The 26,106-nt window shown below is 40.4% G+C and overlaps 1 protein-coding gene across 4 annotated transcripts in view; it reads right to left on the bottom strand.

Annotated features, from left to right (window-relative positions):
• Positions 1-26,106, bottom strand: part of FAM135A (family with sequence similarity 135 member A) — a 672,026-nt gene that overhangs the window by 258,052 nt on the left and 387,868 nt on the right. For all 4 annotated transcript variants that reach the window (XM_053710421.1, XM_053710424.1, XM_053710423.1 and 1 more), the window contains 2 exons: positions 16,107-16,246; positions 15,937-16,007 (listed from right to left, as the gene is read on the bottom strand). In XM_053710421.1, coding sequence (XP_053566396.1) covers positions 15,937-16,007; positions 16,107-16,246 — 211 coding nt within the window. The remainder of the gene's footprint in view (positions 1-15,936; positions 16,008-16,106; positions 16,247-26,106) is intronic.

Raw genomic sequence — 26,106 nt, 5'->3', positions numbered from 1 at the left:
ACTAAAGACCTTTATTGACAATGTAACTGTCGGATGATAAGTGTTTGTATTTGCTTTTGCAACTGAAATAAAAAATTCTTTTAACATAAAGAAGGAATAGGACATATAAAAAAGACCACAATCTCTTGATTGAAGTCACAAATAGACACAACTTTAAGAAGAAAAACTAACTAGGGAAGTAGAACAGTCTTCTTATAGAGGAAACCCCAAAAAGGAGTATGTATTGCAAGGTTGAAACACGGAGACTATTGCACATAGAACCAATCTACAGACGGAGTAGATCATTAAAGATTCAAAGACCACCTCCTGCATAGGTACAAAAGTAGTCCGATGTACCCCCTAAAAATAAGATCTAAGCTCAAAGAAGGAGCATCAGATTGATTCACCGGCCTGAATGCATTCTGAGCCCTAGCAAAAAAAACTCTATGCTCTGAAGCTCAACGAGAATCTAGAGCAGAAGAAAGACAGGGCCCAGAAAACTGTCCCAACAAGTAACTAGCTAAGAAAGTCCTTCTCCAGATCATCCTGGGGAAATAAAGGGAAACCTGGAAGGCCAGAAAAGAGTGCCAGAATGAAGCTTGCTCTTCCCGACAGCAGGGGTCCTCCACAGCTATGACAGATGACGAGGAACCAGCTTACGCGCTAAAGAAGAGGACCATAACCTCTCAGAAAAAAACCCCTCTCTCAGCTAAGACCAAGCGACCTCTCGCAGTCCGCCTCAGCAGAATAAGATTCGATGAAGCAAAAAGGGCCTTGAGCCAGCAGATCCCTGCGGAAAAGGTATCCCCTAGACCGTGAACACGATCTTGCAGTCACAAACTGAGTAAATCAGTCTCACTGACGCCTGCTCCTTCTAGGATCGAGCCATCCCTTGAGAAACAGTGATAAGGCAGAAGAAGAGAAAGATTGTATTTAACCTCCAAAGCACCACTAATGATCCATTAGCTCCGCCTGAGGATCCCTGAACCACGACCCATTACTGGGTAACCTTGCATAGGAACTAACATTCTAAAAAAATCTCGATCGGCATCATTCAGATACAAACATCCGAAAACATTCGGATAGCCAGATCAAACAAATGATTGAAGGGAACATCCGTCCCTGAAGATCACACTCGGAGAGTGGCTCGCTGACAACGAGCAATAGTGGGCCTCCACCCACTACCAAACTCAAGATACTACCCTCTATGCAGGAAAATCTCTCTCAGAAAGAAATCTAATCTACTGAGAGAAAAAGTCTGACTAGAATCCATACACTGGGACGAACCCAGAAAACCAAACCCTCAGAGCAAAATGCTTGCCTGAGGAACCATAAGAATAATCGTGAGGGAATCTCCTGAATCCATGGTCCCCCATAGGACACGCTCTCCTCAAACTGAGGAGACTTGCGACTTAAGTCAAAAACCGCCCCGGGAGAGCTAAGAGAAATGTCCCTCAGGACAGGGAGATCTGGACAAGGACACTTAAGAATGATTCTCCCAACCGGTATTCCAGGTAAATATGTTAAGAAAAATTCAAACAGTACCATGCCGATGTCTCGGCCATGGCTGCAATGAGACCTGATAAAGCCGGAAACCCGGCGAAACATGTCAAGGGAGAGCTCGTTGTAGTTTTTAAATTCTATACTTGCTGGCATTATATTGTCTTAACTTGAACCCTTTATCTTATTGATGATATCTATCAGTATAGTATTAAAAATAACAGCTGATATCTCGAGACATTATAGTATAGAGTTAAGCCTGTCATAACTGGCAGTGGTCCGCATCTCAATAGCGCTATAGATCTGTCAATATTCTATGCCACCCACCAAAAGCTCTTTGCTAAATTAATTATTTAACAATTTACCTACTGAATAGAGGCTGCAATTAAGCAGCATAGCAGAGGGTTGTGTGTCTTACGTTACTGACACGTTATAACAAGGAATGCTAAACTGGCAGCGGTTCACACTATATAGACGCTGCACTAATTTGCAGGGAAAACATATTAACATTTAGGAGCCCTCTGTTGTTTGGGTCCTCTTACCAAGTAACTCCAGGCTGCAAACCAGTAGCGAGTTCAGCATCAGATGTCCTTCGGTTTGACACTTAATACAAACAAGCGTCAAAATTGGCAGTGGTCCAAATTATTTGAACGCTGCAAGGACGCATATGTAATATTCAATACAAATAGCCATAGGTTGCGCAATTTGGTTTATTAGCATTTCAGGGAATGATACGGGCTCAATGTTAGCCCTTCACGTTAATATAATTGATTGTGCTTTACCTGTTGCGCTTGACAAAACCTATGACTAATGAGGGTCTATGAGTGGATATAGTGAAGCAGCTTAACGACTGCATAAGTTCACACCAAGCACTTCTAACACTTTCTTTGCCTACTTGTATTCTTTATTTTAGGATACCTACCAGCTACAATTAAATTAGTGGGTAACCCAATTGCAGTAGTAATACAATAACACATTATTATTCACCCATTAGGGTGACTATAGAAACTTTAACCCTATGTAACAGACATGAATATATAAGTATGATACGTAATGTCAAATACATCATCTTATTTAGATTACTGATTGCAGTACAAAGTACTTAAAATGGTCTGATACAGGCAGTATAACTGTCATTAGGGAATATCACTCTTCTCAAGCATAATTAGTTGATTTATGAGCTCACCTATAGTTGTTGGTTACTCCAATAACCAACCCTTATATAGGGATATTTGATATTACCCACACAACTAAACAATCAACAAGGGTGAATTGTGGAAACTCACTACTTTATCTATCTATCAGAGGGGAATCCTTTCTCATCATAAATAAAGGCTTAAGTGTGTTTTAATACATCACTGTTAACTATAATTGATACATTATACGTAACAAATTAGGTGTTATAATTCTTTGTGACACCTTTGCTCCTGTGTATCACTTTACCTATGCGTTTAACATATGAGAATATTACGAATTCTCTATATGATGAATTATAATATTTATGACGTATAAGGAATAAATTATGCTTATGCAGAAACTATATACTTTAATATACTGTACTCTCTAGACCCTATTTCACACTGAATAGTGACATCCAATCCTAGCCAGTGGCATTCTAATCTGCCATTTGACAGTATTATTATCAAATAAGGTTCAAGTGTATAATATCCAGTCTTTGCACTGGGAACCCTAGACCAGCATTTTAGTTTTAATATACCCAGTTTTTAATAATTCTAATAAAGATTTATGTTTTAATTTGTGTGATTATTTTTCTAACTCCATACAATTGGGGGTCCTTTGAGTGCTTACAAAGTATCTATTTGCAGTTAGTTTCTCTAGCTAACCAACTTGAATTGCAATGAGACCTTGCAAGGGAAGAAACCCAAGAAGGGCCCCAAGACAAAAACATCACCCCCGACCACAGAGCCAGCGAGGCCCTGAAGGGGATCTGGAGGGCACAGCTGATGAAGTAAACTCTAACTTCACAAGATCTAAGGAAAAAGCTTCCTGTCTGTAAAGACCTATTTAGCATCCAGGGATCCACCCTGGTGCCTATACCAGAGAACTCTGGTCTAGATCCATCTCTGAGTATCAAAAAGACTGATGAAAATCCCTACAAGTCTTCTAACAGACAATGGTAAGTAAACCAGAATCACCAAGACCAGGGCGCTACTTATAATTTTGGAATCAGGATACTGCCAAGTTAAACCCCAGTACCCTCTCTCTGCCGAAAGACAAAATCAAGAGAAGAAAAATTGCCAAGAAGGCTGGATGTAAAGCCTAGCTCCAGCCTCTAGGACCCCTGGATCCTAAATGATTCAGAATCAAGTGCCCATCCAAGATATACAGTTTAGATAGACCTGCTCTGCCTGGACTAACCGGAATAGCTCAGTTCAACACGGAAATAACTCCTTTTTTCGAGTAGAAGGAAAGAGTAGACTTAACCGACATATCTGCCAGAGCAACTCAAGGGCTAAACATAAAATTCTGAATTTCCAGCTTATGCTAGAAGACTGAGAATAATTCAGATAATTAATATAAGCTCCATGGCTTCAATCTGTCTCGAAAATATCGAGGGAACCATCACCTCGAACTGAGAGATGCTTTCCCAGGAAGTCTCCAGAAATTGCGACAACTGAAGTCGTCCATATATAATATCCCATATGACGAAATATCTTCCCAAAAAGAGTTTCTACAACAACCAAGAACTCTAAACAAAAAACTATCCTGAAATGGACTAGAAAAGGAAAATAGGCAAGTGCACAAAAAGTGGTAGCCAAGAAGGAATGTGCAAAAACAGGTCCTGCCGGTCATACGACACAAACCCTATAGAGCTTGGAACGGGGATCCTACTCCACCCGTCTAATCCAGATCGCTATCTGATTTAGAGGACTGAGATTCGACTGACAGATCAGTACTAGGAATCTCTAACATTGCCAAAACTTCTCTCAGAAGCAAGCGAAGGCGTGCCATTCTAAATCTAAATGCTAAAATCCGCTTCAGTCGGAGGAATCAAATTAGCAGACTCCGACCCTGGAGGTCCTACCTCGGAAGCCTCAGAGGGAACCACATCCCCAGATGACTGATCGGATACAATAGTCAATTTACACGACAGTCATTGGGCAGGAGTGAATGGATTAACCCTTTGCTTGCACGTAGCAGAAAGAGGCAAGATAGCTAAGGCCGTAGAGATGGCCATGAGGAACTGCGCAGAAACATCTGGTGAAAAAAAAAACCTTCAGGCGAAGCATCAGCGGTACCCGGGGAAACTGCATGTGTAGGAACATAAGATTCTAGGGAACACACCTCACGGGACGAGGAATCCTCAGAGGCGGATGGCTCAGTGGTCTCTAACATCTCAACATTCGTTGATGAGAACACTCTGTAGCGGCATACAGAACATAATTGAGAGGGCTGGACTACCCAGGCCTTCTCACAATATACACAGGTATCAAATTCTGTATAAGAGGGATACCCATCTAAATTATCAGAATCCTCCATAACTCTTTAATTTAAATTATAGAAAAATAACTGGCACCTTATACCCTCAATGGCTGGGGCACTCACCTCTTCCTATGACCCATACAGATAGAGAAACTCGCTCTTCGCAGACACTCGGTCAGGAATAGGAAATGGAAAAAACGTGACCACTCCTGGTCACACGGTGCATCATGCAGGACCACCCCTGCTAAGGAAAAGCGCGCCAGCTTAAAAAACCTGCGCAGCTCTCAAATTAACCTGTACGTTCCGATCAGCCTATGAGCCCAAACGTCTCTACACATAAAGCAGCAGAAATCACATAACAAATATGATTAAAAACTCCACTGTTCAATAATCCCCCTCAGGGGATATTAACCTTTGATTCCATAAAGATAAAAGAAGTCCCACTGTGACCCTGTCTTCTATCATTAACATATGTATAAAAAATTAAACAATCTTACTGGAATCTATGCCGTGGAACAGAAAACACGGTCCTTCAAGTTTTACAGACTAGCGTTGCTTATGACATGGACTTGAGTGAAGAAAAGCAGGCAGCAAATCTCGTCAATGCTGATTGCTTAGGAGCTGTTAATATGAGTCTGGATGGATTCGCAGAAAGACTCTCCCTGCATCTCCAGACTTTAACTTTCATCAATGCTCTCACTGAGAGGCTGACAAGACTACTTAAAACTCCAGTCCCATCTCGAAGGGTAGATACCCTTCCTAAGGAACTACTCCAACATCTTCTGAAACAACTCTGCCAACCCCCTGTGACGAAAGGCAAAGAATGACTGGGGGATGAGGGAAGTGGGGGGAGGTATTTAGCCTTTGGCTGGGGTGTCTTTGCCTCCTCCTGGTGTCCAGGTTCAGTATTTCCCACAAGTAATGAATGCAGCTATGGACTCTCCCTGTATTAAGAAGGAAATGTTACGATCCTACACCACATTAGAGAGGAACCCTTATTTAGTACGTAAAACCGCCTAATCAGCATGGAAAAATATAATTTATGCTTACCTGATAAATTCATTTCTCCTGTAGTGTAGTCAGTCCACGGGTCATCCATTACTTATGGGATTATATCTCCTCCCTAACAGGAAGTGCAAGAGGATCACCCAAGCAGAGCTGCTATATAGCTCCTCCCCTCTACGTCATATCCAGTCATTCGACCGAAACCATACGAGAAAGGAGAAACTATAGGGTGCAGTGGTGACTGGAGTTTAATTAAAATTTAGACCTGCCGTAAAAAACAGGGCGGGCCGTGGACTGACTACACTACAGGAGAAATGAATTTATCAGGTAAACATAAATTATATTTTCTCCTGTTAAGTGTAGTCAGTCCACGGGTCATCCATTACTTATGGGATACCAATACCAAAGCTAAAAGTACACGGATGACGGGAGGGACAGGCAGGATCTTTACACGGAAGGAACCACTGCCTGTAGAACCTTTCTCCCAAAAACAGCCTCCGAAGAAGCAAAAGTGTCAAATTTGTAAAATTTTGAAAAAGTGTGAAGTGAAGACCAAGTTGCAGCCTTGCAAATCTGTTCAACAGAGGCCTCATTCTTAAAGGCCCAAGTGGAAGCCACAGCTCTAGTAGAATGAGCTGTAATCCTTTCAGGAGGCTGCTGTCCAGCAGTCTCATAGGCTAAACGTATTATGCTACGAAGCCAAAAAGAGAGAGAGGTAGCCGAAGCTTTTTGACCTCTCCTCTGTCCAGAATAAACGACAAACAGGGAAGAAGTTTGACGAAAATCTTTAGTTGCCTGCAAATAAAATTTCAGGGCATGGACGACGTCCAGATTGTGCAAAAGTCGTTCCTTCTTTGAAGAAGGGTTAGGGCACAATGATGGAACAACAATCTCTTGATTGATATTCTTGTTAGTGACTACCTTAGGTAAGAACCCAGGTTTAGTACGCAGAACTACCTTGTCTGAATGAAAAATCAGATAAGGAGAATCACAATGTAAGGCCGATAACTCAGAGACTCTTCGAGCCGAGGAAATAGCCATTAAAAACAGAACTTTCCAAGATAACAGCTTGATATTGATGGAATGAAGGGGTTCAAATGGAACACCTTGCAGAACGTTAAGAACTAAGTTTAAGCTCCACGGCGGAGCAACAGTCTTAAACACAGGCTTAATCCTAGCCAAAGCCTGACAAAAAGCCTGAACGTCTGGAACTTCTGCCAGACGTTTGTGTAAAAGGATAGACAGAGCTGAAATCTGTCCCTTTAACGAACTAGCAGATAAACCCTTTTCTAAACCTTCTTGTAGAAAAGACAATATCCTAGGAATCCTAACCTTACTCCATGAGTAACTCTTGGATTCGCACCAATATAAGTATTTACGCCATATTTTATGGTAAATTTTCCTGGTAACAGGTTTCCTAGCCTGTATTAAGGTATCAATCACTGACTCCGAGAATCCACGCTTTGATAGAATCAAGCGTTCAATCTCCATGCAGTCAGCCTCAGAGAAATTAGATTTGGATGTTTGAAAGGACCCTGAATCAGAGGGTCCTGTCTCAGAGGCAGAGACCATGGTGGACAGGACGACATGTCCACTAGATCTGCATACCAGGTCCTGCGTGGCCACGCAGGCGCTATTAGAATCACTGATGCTCTCTCCTGTTTGATCCTGGCAATCAATCGAGGAAGCATCGGGAAGGGTGGAAACACATAAGCCATGTTGAAGACCCAAGGTGCTGTCAGAGCATCTATCAGTACCGCTCCCGGGTCCCTGGACCTGGATCCGTAATAAGGAAGCTTGGCGTTCTGGCGAGACGCCATGAGATCCAGATCTGGTTTGCCCCAATGATGAAGCAGTTGGGCAAACACCTCCGGATGAAGTTCCCACTCCCCCGGATGAAAGGTCTGGCGACTTAGAAAATCCGCCTCCCAGTTCTCCACGCCTGGGATGTGGATCGCTGACAGGTGGCAAGAGTGAGACTCTGCCCAGCGAATTATCTTTGAGACTTCCATCATCGCTAGGGAACTCCTCGTTCCTCCTTGATGGTTGATGTAAGCCACAGTCGTGATGTTGTCCGACTGAAACCTGATGAACCTCAGAGTTGCTAACTGAGGCCAAGCCAGAAGAGCATTGAAAATTGCTCTTAATTCCAGAATGTTTATTGGAAGGAGTCTCTCCTCCTGAGTCCATGATCCCTGAGCCTTCAGGTAATTCCAGACTGCGCCCCAACCTAGAAGGCTGGCGTCTGTTGTTACAATTGTCCAATCTGGCCTGCGGAAGGGCATCCCCTTGGACAGATGTGGCCGAGAAAGCCACCATAGAAGAGAATCTCTGGTCTCTTGATCCAGATTTAGCAGAGGGGACAAATCTGAGTAATCCCCATTCCACTGACTTAGCATGCACAATTGCAGCGGTCTGAGATGCAGGCGCGCAAATGGTACTATATCCATTGCCGCTATCATTAAGCCGATTACCTCCATGCACTGAGCCACTGACGGGTGTTGAATGGAATGAAGGATACGGCAAGCATTTAGAAGTTTTGATAACTTGTCCTCCGTCAGGTAAATTTTCATTTCTACAGAATCTATAAGAGTCCCTAGAAAGGGAACTCTTGTAAGTGGCAATAGAGAACTCTTTTCTACGTTCACCTTCCACCCATGCGACCTTAGAAATACCAGAACTAACTCTGTATGAGACTTGGCAGTTTGGAAACTTGACGCTTGTATCAGAATGTCGTCTAGGTACGGAGCTACCGCTATGCCTCGCGGTCTTAGTACCGCCAGAAGAGAGCCCAGAACCTTTGTAAAGATTCTTGGAGCCGTAGCTAACCCGAAGGGAAGAGCTACAAACTGGTAATGCCTGTTTAGGAAGGCAAATCTTAGATACCGGTAATGATCCTTGTGAATCGGTATGTGAAGGTAGGCATCCTTTAAATCCACTGTGGTCATGTACTGACCCTCTTGGATCATGGGTAAGATGGTTCGAATAGTTTCCATTTTGAACGATGGAACTCTTAGGAATTTGTTTAGGATCTTTAAGTCCAAAATTGGTCTGAAGGATCCCTCTTTTTTTGGGAACCACAAACAGATTTGAATAGAATCCTTGCCCGTTTTTTCGACCGCGGAACTGGGTGGATCACTCCCATTAGTAAGAGGTCTTGTACACAGCGTAGAAACGCCTCTTTCTTTATCTGGTTTGCTGATAACCTTGAAAGATGAAATCTCCCTTGAGGAGGAGAAGCTTTGAAGTCCAGAAGATATCCCTGAGATATGATCTCCAACGCCCAGGGATCCTGGACATCTCTTGCCCAAGCCTGGGCAAAGAGAGAAAGTCTGCCCCCCACTATATCCGTTTCCGGATCGGGGGCCCTCACTTCATGCTGTCTTAGGGGCAGCAGCAGGTTTTCTGGCCTGCTTGCCCTTGTTCCAGGACTGGTTAGGTTTCCAGCCCTGTCTGTAGTGAGCAACAGTTCCTTCCTGTCTTGGAGCGGAGGAAGTTGATGCTGCTCCTGCCTTGAAGTTACGAAAGGCACGAAAATTAGACTGTTTAGCCTTTGGTTTGGCCCTGTCTTGAGGCAGGGCATGGCCCTTACCTCCAGTAATGTCAGCGATAATTTCTTTCAAGCCGGGCCCGAATAATGTCTGCCCTTTGAAAGGAATATTAAGCAATTTAGATTTAGAAGTCACATCAGCTGACCAGGATTTAAGCCACAGCGCTCTACGCGCTTGAATGGCGAATCCGGAGTTCTTAGCCGTAAGTTTGGTTAAGTGTACTACGGCATCAGAAATAAATGAATTAGCTAGCTTAAGGGCTTTAAGCTTGTTCATAATCTCATCCAATGGAGCTGTGCTAAGGGTCTCTTCCAGAGACTCAAACCAGAATGCCGCCGCAGCAGTGACAGGCGCGATGCATGCAAGGGGTTGTAATATAAAACCTTGCTGAACAAACATTTTCTTAAGGTAACCCTCTAACTTTTTATCCATTGGATCTGAAAAAGCACAGCTATCCTCCACCGGGATAGTGGTGCGCTTAGCCAGAGTAGAAACTGCTCCTTCCACCTTAGGGACCGTCTGCCATAGGTCCCGTGTGGTGGCGTCTATTGGAAACATTTTTCTAAATATAGGAGGGGGTGAAAAAGGCACACCGGGTCTATCCCACTCCTTGTTAACAATTTCTGTAAGCCTTTTAGGTATAGGAAAAACGTCAGTACACGCCGGTACCGCAAAATATTTATCCAGCCTACATACTTTCTCTGGAATTGCAACCGTGTTACAATCATTCAGAGCCGCTAATACCTCCCCTAGTAATACACGGAGGTTCTCAAGCTTAAATTTAAAATTTGAAATCTCTGAATCCAGTTTACTTGGATCAGATCCGTCACCCACAGAAGGAAGCTCTCCGTCCTCATGTTCTGCAAATTGTGACGCAGTATCAGACATGGCTCTATTATTATCAGCGCACTCTGTTCTTACCCCAGAGTGATTGCGTTTACCTCTTAATTCTGGCAATTTAGATAGTACTTCAGTCATAACATTAGCCATGTCTTGCAAAGTGATTTGTATGGGCCGCCCTGATGTACTTGGCGCCACAATATCACGCACCTCCTGAGCGGGAGGCGAAGGTACCGACACGTGAGGAGAGTTAGTCGGCATAACTTCCCCCTCGTTGTCTGGTGATATTTTTTTAACATATAAAGTTTGACTTTTATTCAAAGTAACATCTATACATTGAGTGCACAAATTTCTATTGGGCTCCACATTGGCCTTTAAACATAGTGAACAAACAGATTCATTTGTGTCAGACATGTTTAAACAGACTAGCAATAACACTAGCAAGCTTGGAAAAAACTTTTAAATAAATTTACAAGCTATATAAAAAACGCTACTGCGCTTTTAAGAAAACATAAAAATGTGACACAGTTGAATTAACAATGAACGAAATATGTTAAAACAACCAAATTTTAACAGAAAATGTATAAAGTTAGCAGAGGATTGCACCCACCAGCAAAAGGATGATTAACCACTTAATACCCAAAACGGATAACAGTTGAAATAATAAACGTTTTTTATCACAGTCAAACACACTGTCACAGGTCTGCTGTGACTGATTACCTCCCTAAAAACTAGTTTTGGAGACCCCTGGGCTCTGTAGAGACGTCCTGGATCATGGAGGAAGAAATAGGAAGACTGTGACTAAATTTTTACTGCGCAATAAAGCGCTAAAATAGGCCCCTCCCACTCATATTACAACAGTGGGGAAGCTCAGTAAACTGTCTTTATTCAGAAAAAAACGACAGCCATGTGGTAAAATCATGCCCATAAAGTTTTATCACCAAGTACCTCAGAAAAAACGATTAACATGCCAGTAAACGTTTTAAAAATTGAAAATTATGAAGTGTTATTAATAAGCCTGCTGCTAGTCGCTTTCACTGCAGTGCAGGCTCAAATATTACTTTAATATTGACAGTATTTTCTTAGTGAAATTCCATTCCCCAGAAATACCTCAGAGTATACATACATACATATCAGCCTGATACCAGTCGCTACTACTGCATTTAAGGCTGCACTTACATTACATCGGTATTAGCAGTATTTTCTCAGTCAATTCCATTCCTTAGAAAATAATTTACTGCACATACCTCCTTGCAGGTGGGCCCTGCATGCTATCCCCTGTTCTGAAGTTACCTCACTCCTCAGAATGGCCGAGAACAGCAAGTGGATCTTAGTTACGACCGCTAAGATCATAGACAAACTCAGGTAGATTCTTCTTCTAATGCTGCCTGAGAACAAACAACACACTCCGGTGCCGTTTAAAATAACAAACTTTTGATTGAAGAAATAAAAACTAAGTTTAACACACCACAGTCCTCTCACACGTCCTATCTTTAGTTAGGTGCAAGAGAATGACTGGATATGACGTAGAGGGGAGGAGCTATATAGCAGCTCTGCTTGGGTGATCCTCTTGCACTTCCTGTTAGGGAGGAGATATAATCCCATAAGTAATGGATGACCCGTGGACTGACTACACTTAACAGGAGAAATAAGATAAGGGGGGGGGGGTCACATTGCAAAGCAGAAATCTCAGAAACTGCAATAGCCAACAAAAAAAAAATCCTTCCAAGATAACAATTTAATGTCAACAGAATGCATAGGCTCAAACGGAGCCTGCTGCAAAACACTAAGAACAAGATTGAGGCTCCAAGGCGGAGCCCCAGATCTAAAGACGGGTCTGATCATGGCCAGAGCCTTAACAAAGGACTGCACATCTGGAAGCTCAGACAATCTTTTGTGCAGTAACACCGACAGGACCGATATCTGTCCCTTCAGGGAATTAGCAGATAAACCCTTCTTCAGTCCATCCTGGAGGAAAGCTAAAATTCTGGCAACCTTAACCTTATGCCAGGAAAACCCACGCTCTTCACACCAGCACAAATAAGTCCTCCACACTTTATGGTAGATACGACGAGTAACTGATAACAGAGTTCTGATAACACTCAGAAAACCCTCTCTTGGCTAAGACTAAGCGTTCAATCACCACGCAGTCAGTCTCAGAGAATCTAGATTGATGAACGAAGGGACCCTGTATCAGCAGATCTCTGAGACAAGCTAAGCTCCACTGAGGAGACGAGGACATCCCTACCAGATCCGCAAACCACGTCCTTCGCGGCCATGATGGAGCTATCAGAATCACTGATGCTCGCTCCTGCTTGATGCGAGCCACCACACGAGGGAGAAGCGGTAATGGAGGAAAAAGATAAAGGCGTCTGAACCTCCATGGTACTGATAGGGCATCTATCAGTCCCGCCTGAGTATCCCTCGACCTAGACTAGTACCTGGGTAGCTTGGTATTAGGCGGTCTTACCCTCCAAGATCCATGCGTGGAACAGGCACAGCCTCTCAAGTGTGACAGTCTTGCAGCAGCGCTTCTGACATGGACTTGAGTGTGTAACAGCAAGCAGTGAAACTCGTCAACACTGATTGCTCAGGAGCTGTTAGCAACAATCTGGATGGGTTTGCAGAAAAACTTTCCCTGCATCTCCAGACTCTAACTTTCATCAATACTCTCACTGAGAGTTTAACATGATTACTTAAAACTCCAGTCCTTTCTAAAGGGAACATACCCATTTCGGACACTTCTCTGCCACCTCCTATAGTGACAAAAGGCAAAAAATGATTGGGGGATAGGGGAAGTGGTAGGGATATTTAAGCTTTTCACTGGGGTGTCTTTGCCTCCTCCAGGTGGCCAGGTGTTGTTTTTCCCAACAGTAAAGAATGAAGTCTTGGACTCTCCCTGACTCATGGAAGGAAAAAGCATATTCTGGAAATGTTCCAAAAGACAAGTGTCATGGGCTTGGGGTGTGCTTGAGTTGTGGTGTCTGCATGTGATAGGGTTATTACTACAATAATTTATTTGTAGAACTACATGTTCTGCATTGCTTGATGAATGAGAAAGTCTTACAAAAGACAAATGGAAACATTTGCAGGGTTTTCCAGTGATACACCCCTTGAAAAACATCAAGTATGTTTATTGCATGCCTAATTGCAGCCAATTAGAGAATTAAGCAATTACTGTGCAGAATATAATGGTATCTTCCATAGATTCAGAAGGGCATTAATGATCCAATAATTAAAAAGTATGAAAGAAAAATCTGCAGTAGTTTATTGTGCTTTCATTTCAATGTGTGTGTGGCTTGCTTTATTAGGAATATGCAGTATGACTGTGTAAAGATCACTGGCGGAGATCATCATTTTTTATTATGCTCATAGGAAATATTTTGTCCAATTTAGTACAATATTTTATAGAATTCTGTAATAGAGAAAAAACTATACTGCAGAAATTAACCAAGGGCGAGATGTTTGGTAAACATAAATCAGTTATCAATGCACCCTAATATTTCTCCTCTCAATCTCAGGTTACAGATGTTAAAGGGACACTGAACCCATTTTTTTTCTTTTGTGATTCAGATAGAGAATGACATTTTAAGAAACTTTCTAATTTATTCCATTTATCAAATTTTCTTCATTCTCTAGGTATCTTTAATTGAAATGCAAGAATGTAAGTTTAGATGCCGGCCCATTTTTGGTGAACAACCTGGGTTGTTCTTGCTGATGGGTGGATAAATTAATCCACCAATAAAAAAGTGCTGTCCAGAGGTCTGAACCAAAAAAAAAAAAAAAAAAAAAAAGCTTAGATGCCTTCTTTTGCAAATAAAGATAGCAAGAGAACGAAGACAAATTGATAACAGGAGTCAATTTGAAAGTTGCTTAAAATTGAATGCTCTATCTGAATCACGAAAGAAAAAAGTTGGGTTCAGTGTCCCTTTAAAACAATTAACTGTAGAATTTAATGTTACTTTTTTTGTAATTGCAAACGGTCAGTCTTCAAATTTTACTTCTATGAAGAATTAGACTGAACCTTAACAGTACATATTTAAGGTGTTCATTAGATATTTCTTCCTTATAAATGTACATGTACACAGGTAATGCATATGAATGTATTTAGAAGGATAGGAATCCCTACATTTTTATTTTGTGAATCGGATACAACATACAATTTTAATCAACTTTCCAATTTACTCCTATTATCAAATTTGCTTCATTCTTGTTATCCTTTGCTGACATAACATTGGCAGTTAGCTGAACACATCTAGTTAGCCAATCACAAGAAACAAATGTGTGCAAGCACCAATCAGCAGATAGCTCCCACTAGTGTAGGATATGTGCGTATTATTTTTTCAACAAGGAATACCAAAGAAGAAAGCACATGAGAAAACAGAAGTGAATTTAAAAGGGTCTTAAAATGACATGCTGTATCTGAATCAGCAAGTTTAATTTTGACTTTTCTATCTTTAAGCTAATACATGACTGATATATTGTGTGTGGCTTATAAATAAATGTGAGCAAACAAATCCAGTATCACAGACACTATTAGAAACATAACAAATATAAATTAGATTAACTTGCTAGATGCAGCCTCAAAATGTAAACATGAGCCAAGGTGCATAAGTAATTGCATTGAGAAGTTTCTGATATTCCAGTCACCATGTCAAGGATCCAAAAAGCTTATCAGAAACAAGGGACCAATATCTTATTTTAATATTTTTACCGCAATCTATTTTCCTATCCTCAAGTAAGGCTCCATTTTCTAGTTTTTCTATCTCTAGGACAAGATCCTATCTTCTCCAAGTCACTGGTGAATTTCTAGATTTCCTGCAAAAGGGACAATATTCTAATTTTTTTTTTAAGTTGCTGAGCACACTACGAAATCATAGTGGAGGCTCCTTCTCAGACTCACATCGACTATGAATATGACATTAGTTTAAACTGCTGATGTGCTTTGTATGTGAGGTAAAGTGAAGCTAAATCATGTTACAATCTGGGTTTTGCATTTCTTAGCAAATATTTGCTCTCCAATTAATAAACTGTTTCTCAGATCAGACCTCCAGGATACCCTTCAGCATCTCAAGACAATTTATGTTGCATTTTATAAACCCTTCCTAGTTTACAAATATGCCTTCCATTGTATTGCTCCCTCCATATGGATACCATAATAGCAAAATGATATAACTCCATAGAACATTTCATAATGAAATATATGCTAGTTTATCTAGGTGTTTAACTCCCTTCAAAACATAGTTACATTTGCACAACAGGAGTGCTGGTGTCATTTCTAAATAGAGCACAGCTAGTGATTGGTGTATACATATGTATGCCACTGCTGATTTGCTTATCAGCCACATATTGTTCCTGATCAGTGACTATGAATTTAAGTATAATTTTTACATATCCAAATTTACAGAGATAAGCTAGCAAATGATGTGTATTTTACAGTTGCAGTCTTACATAAAATACAGACATATACTTAATCTATAATACCCTCAGCAGTGATTACAAAACAGATGTGTGGTTTGTTGAGATGAAGGTCTATAATGCTCAACTTAAGTAGTTGTTGGAATATCTCATTAAGAAACATCCATGGTCAGATTTAATATGTGGTTTATGTACTTACGAGTAATCTGTGTCTGTGAAATACAGTTCAATGGAAAGCTGGAAATTAAGTTCATTTAGAGTCTCCTCAATCTAGGAACACAACAAAAAATAAAAATAAATGTAATATTGTCATAAGCACAAATAATAATTAAAGGTGTTCAAGTGATGACATGTGAAACAATGCATTACCTTTCTTTCATCCAGAAGCATTTTAATTTTAAAGTTCATTACATCATTCACCGTAACCTCCTCATTCTTGTAAAGTATTTGAAAGATTTTACTGCAGACTACAGTATCCTGGACTGAAGCAGGAAAGGCCAAATCATCTCCTAAAATTAGAGATAGGATAGTGTTAAATTACTTGAAATGTGATTTCACATTCAAATTCTTAAATCAGAAATTAGATTTATATTTAATGGCAAAAAAAACATTTGACATTAATGGCAGGATTCAACTTGCCATACATAGATTTAAAAAACAAACAAACAAAAAGTAAAACTAAATTATTAGGTTTATGTTGCCACAATTAAATTTTGAAACCATATTTTGTAGCCTAAACCAAGATTTAAACACCCAATACCTCTTTATTTAGTTGAAATAATTTTTATTGTTGAAATTTGCATCAAATACAAAACGACATTACAGTATGCTTGTTTACAATAGGTTTCATTACAGTGATATTTTCCATATCTCTAGCTTTAAAATATTTTCTGATAGTAAGGTATGAAGTGTTCTGAATGTCTATTAGCTTACATTTTCCACAATAACATAATAGGATGCAATAAACAAAGTCTTAATATTCCATACTTTCCCCTTTTCTTCCCCCCCTCCCTAAACTTAGGACTACTAAACTAAATTTTTTTTTAACTAAACAAAATAATAACATACTTTTAACTTTAACTTTTCCCGTCAAGCAGTGATAATATTTTGACGGTATCTTTGTTATTACCTTATGTTTTGTTTTTTTAATGGAAACTTTTTAATGACCTAATAGAGCCTTATTGATCAGATTGTGCTCCTATTAGATTTGATCTATTTAGGACTTCGTATCTATTTTTATTCAGTATCCAGTGCACCCATATGTTCTGAAAGCGCCCTGAAGTACCTTGCGTCCATGCCGCAGATTCAGACATAGTGTACATATCTTCAATTTTGTTGATTACTTCAGACCATCCTGGAGCCCCTACCTTCCAGTGCCTAGCTATACATATTCTGGTAGGTACACAGTATACTGATCAATATATTAGTAGCTGAATTTAAAGATTCCTGAGGTACATGTAGCAAAGCCTGAGAGGCTGTGAGTTTAAAGGAGTCATCCAGTATTACCCTAAATAATTGTGATAGCTTGTCCCATGTAGGTCGAAGCTTCGGACATTCCCACCACATGTGGATATAAGTTCCTAGCCCTGCACAGCCACGATAACATAATCTATTACATTGATAGGTATAGTGTGAGGTTTTTAGTGGTGTGAGATGCCATCTGTATGAAGTTTTAATTGAATTTTCAATAAGAGCTGCCCCTACTAATCCTTTACTTATTGAAGAAAAAATCTGTAGCCATTCCTCTCTATCGTATGATTTGTCAAATTTTGTTCCCATTTTTCGTGGAACACTAGTTTTGTTTTGTTTTGAGCCTCCTGTATAGCTAAATATAATTGTGTAGTCATTTTTTTTTCCTACTAGGTATCATAATGAGTTGTTCTAAAGTGGTATATGGCAAGGACATGTTGCCCTGTCTGTATTTACTTATAACATTAGAGATTTGGAGATATAAAATCCATTTTAATGTATCTGGGTGTATTTTATCCCTTAATTGTGTATATGTCATCATTCTACCTTTTTCTAGAACATCTGCCACCCTATACAGTCCGTTATTCTCCCATTTAGATATCTGTCTTTGAAAGTCTGCAGGTAGTAGTGCTCCTAATGGTATTATCAATGTATGTGTAGATATTAGCTTCAGTGATTTTGTGAGAGACTTCCATAGTTGCTTGGATTCCTCTGTAATCTTTAGTTTATATAATGTTCTCGTTGTTTTGGTGGTGGGGTTCCAAATGATATCCGCCGGTTTACTTAGTCCCCCGATATCTGCCTCAATGTTGGGCCATGTTAATCCCTGGCAGTTTTTACTTAATGTAGTTTGTGCCAGCCTAGCTGCTTGATAATAATCTAGCAGGTTGGGCACTCCTATTCCCCCCATTTGTTTATGTTGTTTAAGTATATGGGCTGCTATTCTAGCTGATTTATTTCCTCGTATAAATCTTATTAGTTCAGATTGTAAATCTTCTAGCTCTTTTTGTGGGATTTTAATAGGCAGAGCTCGAAAAAGATATAATAAACTTGGTAGGACGTTCATCTTTATTGCTGATAATCTGCCATACCAAGAGAAATTTCCCCTTCTCCATTTCATTATGTCTTTCCTTATAGTTTTAAAAATTGGGATATAGTTTGCGTTATATAAAGTTTCTAGTGTGTCTGTGATGTGGATTCCTAGATACTTGATGGAGCGTTTGGCCCATTTAAAATTGAAATTAGCTTCTATCAGTTTTTGTGAGTGTGATGGTAGTGATAATGGGAGAGCTTCACATTTGTCTGAATTTATTTTGAAGCCCGATATGTTGGAGAAGTCTTCTAATAGCTTATATAAATTAGGAAGGGATTGCATGGGTTTTGTGAGTGTGAGCAGAATGTCATCTGCGAATAAAGTTAACTTATGTTCTCCCCTGTTCAATCTGACTCCATAAATATTCTTAGAATTTCGTATACAAGATGCCAGAGGCTCTATACACAAAGCAAATAAAAGTGGTGATAACGGACACCCTTGGCGGGTTCCATTTAATATGTTCATGGGCCTAGATTGATATCCCGCTGCTCTTATTGTTGCTGTTGGGGTCGAATAAAGGTTTTTGACAGCTTTCATAAATTTACTACCAAATCTCATATGTTCAAGCACGTCCAACATAAATGTCCAATCCACTCTATCAAACGCCTTCTCTGCATCCAAAGATAGGAGCAGAGAAGGCGTTTCTGTTCCCTTCAGATACTCCATTATAGCTACTGTGCGCCACACGTTATCTGGGGCTTCCCGTTCTTTAATAAAACCTATAATTTGAGGGGGTAGAGGGGAGCGCCAACAAAGGCTGAGGTATGTGAAATTTAGGATTAGATAGTAAACAATAAGATATGAAAATAAAAATAAAAGTGAAAATATGTCCTATAAAATTTTACAAATTTATTACACAATAAAAAAATAACATGGATCCATGTAAAAAAATATATATCAGGATAAAATCAAATACAGATAGAAGATGGTCTGTAATGTCGATTACAATGTCAATATATTTTAAAATGTGTTATGAATAGTTCATATTGAAAATAGTAATGTCAATTTATGTCCATCCAAGCTAGTAGTGAAAAGTTCTGTGTCCAAACTCAATTGTGGAAGGTGTGAAGACAATATAGTCACTTTATCAAATGTGGAAAAAGATAAAAAAAAAGACTGAAATTTTTTTTTTAAATTTGAAAAAATGAATGCTTTGTGAAAAAATAAAAAATAAAAATTGGTGAAAAAATGATCAAATGGGTGAAAAAATTAGCAAAAATATAGGCAATCCTTCAAAAACAATAGTATAAAAGTATGTTCAAAAGTTCATATTTGCAAATATTTTATAGTGAATTTGTAAATCCAGTGAATCCTTGATGGTGATGCAGTGATTAAAGTGCAAAAAACTAGCTGAGTGTTTAAAAAATAAAACAGTGAAATTGAGGACAAAAAACCTGTAAAAGAAAACAAACAATACTATAAAATATACCAACTGTTATGTTCATATATTAGTAATCTGCTTACTCAATTCTGTCGACGCGTTTCGGCCATAAAATCCTGGCCTTTATCAAGACTCACGAGTCCAGTACTCTGGACAGCACTTTTTTATTGGTGGATAAATTTATCCACCAATCGGCAAGAACAACCCAGTTTGTTCACCAAAAATGAGCCGGCATCTAAACTTACATTCTTGCATTTCAAATAAAGATACCAAGAAAATGAAGAAATTTGATAATAGGAGTAAGTAAGAAAGTTGCTTAAAATTTCATGCTTTATCCGAATCATGAAAGAAAAAAATTTGGGTTCAGTGTCCTTTCAAAGATAAAGTATCTGGGGGGCGGAGCTTAGTGGAGCTCCAAGATGGAGCGTTTTTGTTAGAGCTCTGTGAATCGGAAAGGGGTGGAAGGCCATAACTCCCCTAAAAGTGCACCAAGGAGGACAACATAACTCCCTAAGCCTCTATAAAGCCACAGAGTAAGAAGCAGCAGCTCCGGACAGGAGCGGACTAGTGGTGTTAGAGGCAAGAGGTCGAGTTTTCAGAGCCCAGACACCGCCATCTTTAGTACATCTGCCGCAAAGCAAGCAAGAGCAGCGGGTAAACTTCGGGCAGCAGTGAAATCAGCTAGAACCCGGTGGCAAAGGTGACACACCTTCTCCGGTGAGACACACAGCCCTCAGAACAGCAGGAGACAAAAGCCACGTAACAGTCCTGATCAGTTAGCAGGCCACAAAGCAACACCGGGACTGCACACACCAGATTATAAAGAGCACATGGGGCAGATATTTAGCAGTGGCTGCAAACTAGATCCACGGCCGGCACAAGAAACAGGGCAACACAGAGGCAGATGGATGTCATTGAGGGCTGGATTATTAGAGGCTCTAGAGAAGGCAATGGGGAAATCAACATAAGTCTGTTACTAAACACCATTCTCCTAATAAAAGATTTACCCTCATACAATAATTTGGTGTCCGCTAACATAGTACCACACACGTGGGATCAGCAATCAGACCCCCAAACCTCACAGATAAGAGATATGTGCTGAGAACTGGGAGACTTCTGGACACTGAATTTTGGGCTAAACTGCTGCTAATGTGGGACACAGGAAAAAAGTTAAAAAAAAAAAAAGAGAAAAACAGAGGGAAAAAAATAAAAGAGCCATACATAAACCCTATCTCCTCATAAGACACTGTGATAATGGCCATCTAAAATACCAGGAGTTGGTGATCTGGGCCTACATATTGTTTTACTCTATCAAGGCCTTGTCTCTGTTTCTATTTACAAGAGATCACTTAAATACAAGGCAAGAACGCCACCTTGTGGACAAAGGGAATATTGCGGCAGAGTAGAAATCACAGTTATCCCAGCAAGCAAAATAAGAGGAACAAGGTCATAGAGATAGACTGCTCTAACCAGAAAGACCCAGATCCGCACAGTCCCCCAATTCTTGCTGGTACAGGGAAGCTGGAATGGCATCAAAGAGACTAAACAAGTCAGAAAAATCTGGAAAGAGTACCCCTGTTACCTCCTTTTTCAAGCCTTCTCAGGGAGACAACTCTCAGGACAAGACCAAAGAAATGACGGAGGATAGAGAAACAACCTTAACAACGGCGGACCCCGTGGGGGATAATACTCCCTTGACAAAGGCAGACTTACTTTTGCTTGTCTCCAAACAAGACATCACACATTGCTTTGACAAGTTATGGGCCAAGATAGACACTATGAACACATCCATGAATGAAAGCCTAAGTGATATTAAAAATGATCTCTCGGAACTTGGCACTAGAGTTGAAACCTTGGAAGTCAACAATGATAACCTTATAGAAGATGTGGAAATGGTGGTTCAACAAGTCTCACAGCAACAACAAGTGGTAGATGAGCTACTAGATAAAATCGAAGATATGGAGAATAGAAATAGGAGGAGTAACATCCGTCTAAAAAGTATTCCGGAATTAGTCAAGAATGAAGACCTCCCCTCCTACCTCCATCAACTGTTCTGTGCAATCACAGGAAGGGACCCCTCCACAGAGGTGGAAATTGAGAACGCTCACAGAGCCCTGAAGCCCAGACCTAAACCTGACCTCCCGCTCAGAGATGTCATTGTAGCATTTTTAAGGTTCCCAGAGAGAGACAAAATTCTCAGAGAAACAGCCAAACAGCCAACTTTAAAGTTCAGGGGAAATGTTATTCACTTCTTTCAAGACTTGAGTACCAGAACACTTCAAAGAAGAGGCTCCCTACGACCTTTAACTACTCTCCTAAGAAAAAATCAAATCCAATACAGGTGGGGCTACCCATTTGCCCTGCACATCACCAAGGACAATAAAACCCTCACCATCAGAGATGCAGCAGGGATCCCTGACATTTGTGAAGTTTTGGGCTTTGAACCACCGATAACTCCAGGGCCCTCACAGCCAGCAGAGACACCCAAACCACAACGTATACCCTTGAAATCCCAGAAATCACATTGGACTAAAATTCCTCAAAAGAGACAGAAAAACAGATGAAGGACTCTTTATGATATACTGGGGTAGCTTTCCCCTTTTGTTTTTGTTTTTCCTACAGGTCACAGAAGCCAGAGGAAGATGCAGAACAACAAGACTGGACTATGCATTGTAGAAATGAGTCTGTATATATCCTCTATTTGTGAAGTTATGTTGCTATGAGACAAGTTTAGCCTTTATAAAGATGTTCGTTTACATATTTACAGCAAGTTAGCCTTAATTACAGTTATTTAGCCTTAAGGGGATTCCCGAGAAGCCATATGTCTAATCTAAGATTCCAAAGTGATAATTTAGCCAGAATGTCCCCCAAGAATTGTTAAGAGGGGAGATAAGTGGCACCACCCTAGTTCCTGATTCCCCATAAATCTTATACATGTTATGTCAAGTAGATAATTCCATTCTGTTTTCATCAGGTTTACTTATATGGATTATTCACAAAGTTTATAATGTTATTAACCTGGTTTTCTTCTTTTTTTTCAGACTTTCTATTTTCCCATTTCTCCCTTCCTCCCGTCATCCTACAAGGACTATGGACACCTTCACCACAAGGGCGAAGGTCAGAACTCACTGTCAGCACCTATAGGACCAAAGAGCAGGGTAGGATTCAGGTTTTCCTCTAATGGGCCAAACAGGTACAGGTCACAGTAATACACCCCATAAACACTACACAATCACATGGCATCCCCTAACATTGTCTTAATCTCTCACAATGTGAGAGGCCTAAACTCAGACATTAAACGAAGGAAAGTGCTATCCCAATATAGACACTTAGGAGCTAATGTAATATTTCTGCAGGAGACACATTTTGTATCAGGACAGGTCCCAAAATACTGGGAGAGACAGTTCCCCTTGCACTACCATTCAACCATAGACAAGAAGAAAAGGGGAGTATCTATTTTGATACACTCCTCCCTAAACTTTCACCCCACTGACACCATTATTGATAAAGACGGCAGGTACATAATCGTTAGAGGCACTTTAAATGAAGTGGAGACTGTATTTTGCAACGTGTATGCTCCAAACGAACAACAGGAACAATTCTTTGCTAGGTTATCCTTCCTCCTTTCTAGCTGGAACTCGACTAGAATATTTCTAGCGGGAGACTTTAATGTTTCGCTATATAGACAAGACAACCACCCAAAAACCCAGAATCCTCATACACAGAACAGAAATATCAGAAAAGTTAAATCTATATTAAATACCCTAGAAGGTCACTATCTAATAGATACATGGAAGGCTTTTTATGGGGCAACATCAGACCACACCTTTTTTTCTTCAGCACATCGCAAATATTTCAAACTGGACTATGTCTTCTTGAGCCAAATACTGGTAACAAACCTAGTCTCCTCCTCTATCTCGCCATGCGTGTGGTCAGACCACTCCATAGTGTCAATAAAGGTGGAGGGGCTGCTTCCACCCAGCTCTATGAAGAGCTGGACATATGACCCCACCATTATGAAAAACCCTGTACATAAGGAGGTAATACTCAAAAACATGCTGGAATACTGGAATATTAACACTAACACAGTAGATAACTCCATTCAGGTGTGGGCAGCTCATAAATCAGTACTCAGAGGCTTATTAATTCAGATCAAATCACAACACAAACGCAAAGCAAAAACCCTATTTACCACCCTACAGACTGAAATAACAGCTCTAGAGAGATGTCACAAATTGACGGACTCTAACAACACATACAAAATCTTACAAGAAAAAAGACAGACCCTAGACAACTTACTTAACGATCAATCAATTAGAGCAGGGTTAAGATTGCAATCTAGATACTTCATCTATGCGAACAAACCGGACAGATTCCTAGCTAACAAAATTAGAGATATATCTATTCCAACTCTACGTAATCCCAGGGGAGACATGACCTCAAACCCAGTAGAGATAGTTTATTTATTTGCGGCATATTACGGCTCTTTATACGATGGGCAAAAAGTTAACAAATCAACACAGACACAAAAGTTAATTGAAAGATTTTTAGAGGAGGCTGACATGCCCACGATAAACCAACAAGAATTAGACTCCTTAAATACAGACATCACGGGCCAGGAGGTGCTGGAGGTCCTACGGGAGCTAAAACCAGGGAAAGCGGCTGGCCCGGATGGGTTCCCAGGCGACTATTACAAGTTATTTAAAACATCCCTCACAGCTCATCTAGTTTTTTTTTTTGCAACCATATTTTACAAGGCCACACTATCCCCCATGAACTTTTAGAAGCTAAAATTATAGTAATCCCCAAACCAGGCAAAGATAAAACTTCATGCTACAACTATAGGCCAATCTCCCTGATTAATCAGGACTTAAAAAATTTTACAAAAATATTAGCTAACCGCCTCAAGCATCTCCTCCCCAAATTAATTCACCCTGATCAGGTGGGCTTCATCAAAAACAGAGAGGCCCCAGATAATATAAGGAGAATGGTAGCCCTACTCGATCACCTACACATTACAAAAACGCCTTGTCTGTTGCTCTCTTTGGACGCAGAGAAGGCGTTTGATAGAGTTGACTGGGACTTTGAGCAAGCGGTCTTGGGGAAAGTAGGTATAGGAGGCCCATTCCTTGATGCAATCAGAAATATAGACTCCACCCCCACAGCACGAGTCAGGGCCATGGGTCACCAATCTAACAAATTTGCAGTACTTAATGGCACTCGACAGGGATGCCCTCTGTGCCCTTTGCTGTTCGAAACATGCATAGAACCCCTAGCCCAACATATAAGAAACTCCCCGGACATCTCAGGAATTTCTATCAAAAGGAGGGGATACAAACTTACGCTATTCGCAAACGACATCTTGCTGTCTTTGACCAGACCTTTGCTCTCACTACCAAGCCTTTATAAGACAATTGTGACCTCTTCTCTACAGTTTCCGGATATAAGGTAAACTTAGAGAAATGTGAGGCCATGTCCATTGAATTACCTGATCACACCAAAAAGCTGATAGAATTAAATTTTGAATTTAAATGGATCAAACATCACCTTAAATATTTAGGAGTCAACCTAACGAGAAGTTCCTCAGAACTATACCAGGCCAATTACCCCGCACTATACAAATCTATCAAACAGGACCTAAATAGCTAGAGCAAACTTAGATTCTCTTGGTTCGGAAGGCTATTTGCGGTCAAAAATGACAGTGCTTCCGCGGATCTTATATCTGTTCCGCACTCTACCTATTCATGTCCCGGTGCAAGATCTAGAAGATCTTCAAAAACGCACCAACAGTTTCATAAGAGGTGGCAAAAGAGCCAGAATCTCTTCTAATATACTTAACAGACACAGAAAATTGGGGGGGATAGGGGCACCAAATTTCAAACATTACTACCAGGCAGCCAGACTCGCACAAACCACCCTCCTTACTGAGATAGAAGAGGACATCATTTGGACAGAATAAGAATCAGACATTACAGAAGTAGGGCCAAGATCAAGGGTGCTATGGGACCCGAAACGTTGCCTAGGCAAAGATCATACCACTTTCCCAATTTCGGACTTTATGACTAAGCAGTGGTCTAAACTCACCTCATCCCTTAAGTTACTACCACAAATCTCAATCAAAACTACGCTCAGTTGCATAACTAAATTAGAACACGCTTCAATCATTAGGAAGTGGGAAAATAGAGGGTTATACAGGATAGCCAATTTCCTAGAAAGGGGTAAAATAATCACCTATACCCAACTACAAGAAAAACTCCACCCAATCAAACTTCACTGGTTCCTATATTTACAAATCTCAACATCCATACAACACCTTTTGTCGGCAGGCCCAAGTAAGTCTCTCACAACACTAGAAGCCATATGAAGCGCGTCAACGAGACCCAAGAGAGCCATAACACAAATATACCAGGCAATCCAATCGGCCA

The sequence above is a fragment of the Bombina bombina genome, chromosome 4 (assembly GCF_027579735.1).
Source record: "Bombina bombina isolate aBomBom1 chromosome 4, aBomBom1.pri, whole genome shotgun sequence".
Taxonomy (NCBI): domain Eukaryota; kingdom Metazoa; phylum Chordata; class Amphibia; order Anura; family Bombinatoridae; genus Bombina; species Bombina bombina.
The sequence above is the reverse complement of the archived record's forward strand: the minus strand, read 5'-3'. Positions and strand labels throughout refer to the sequence as shown.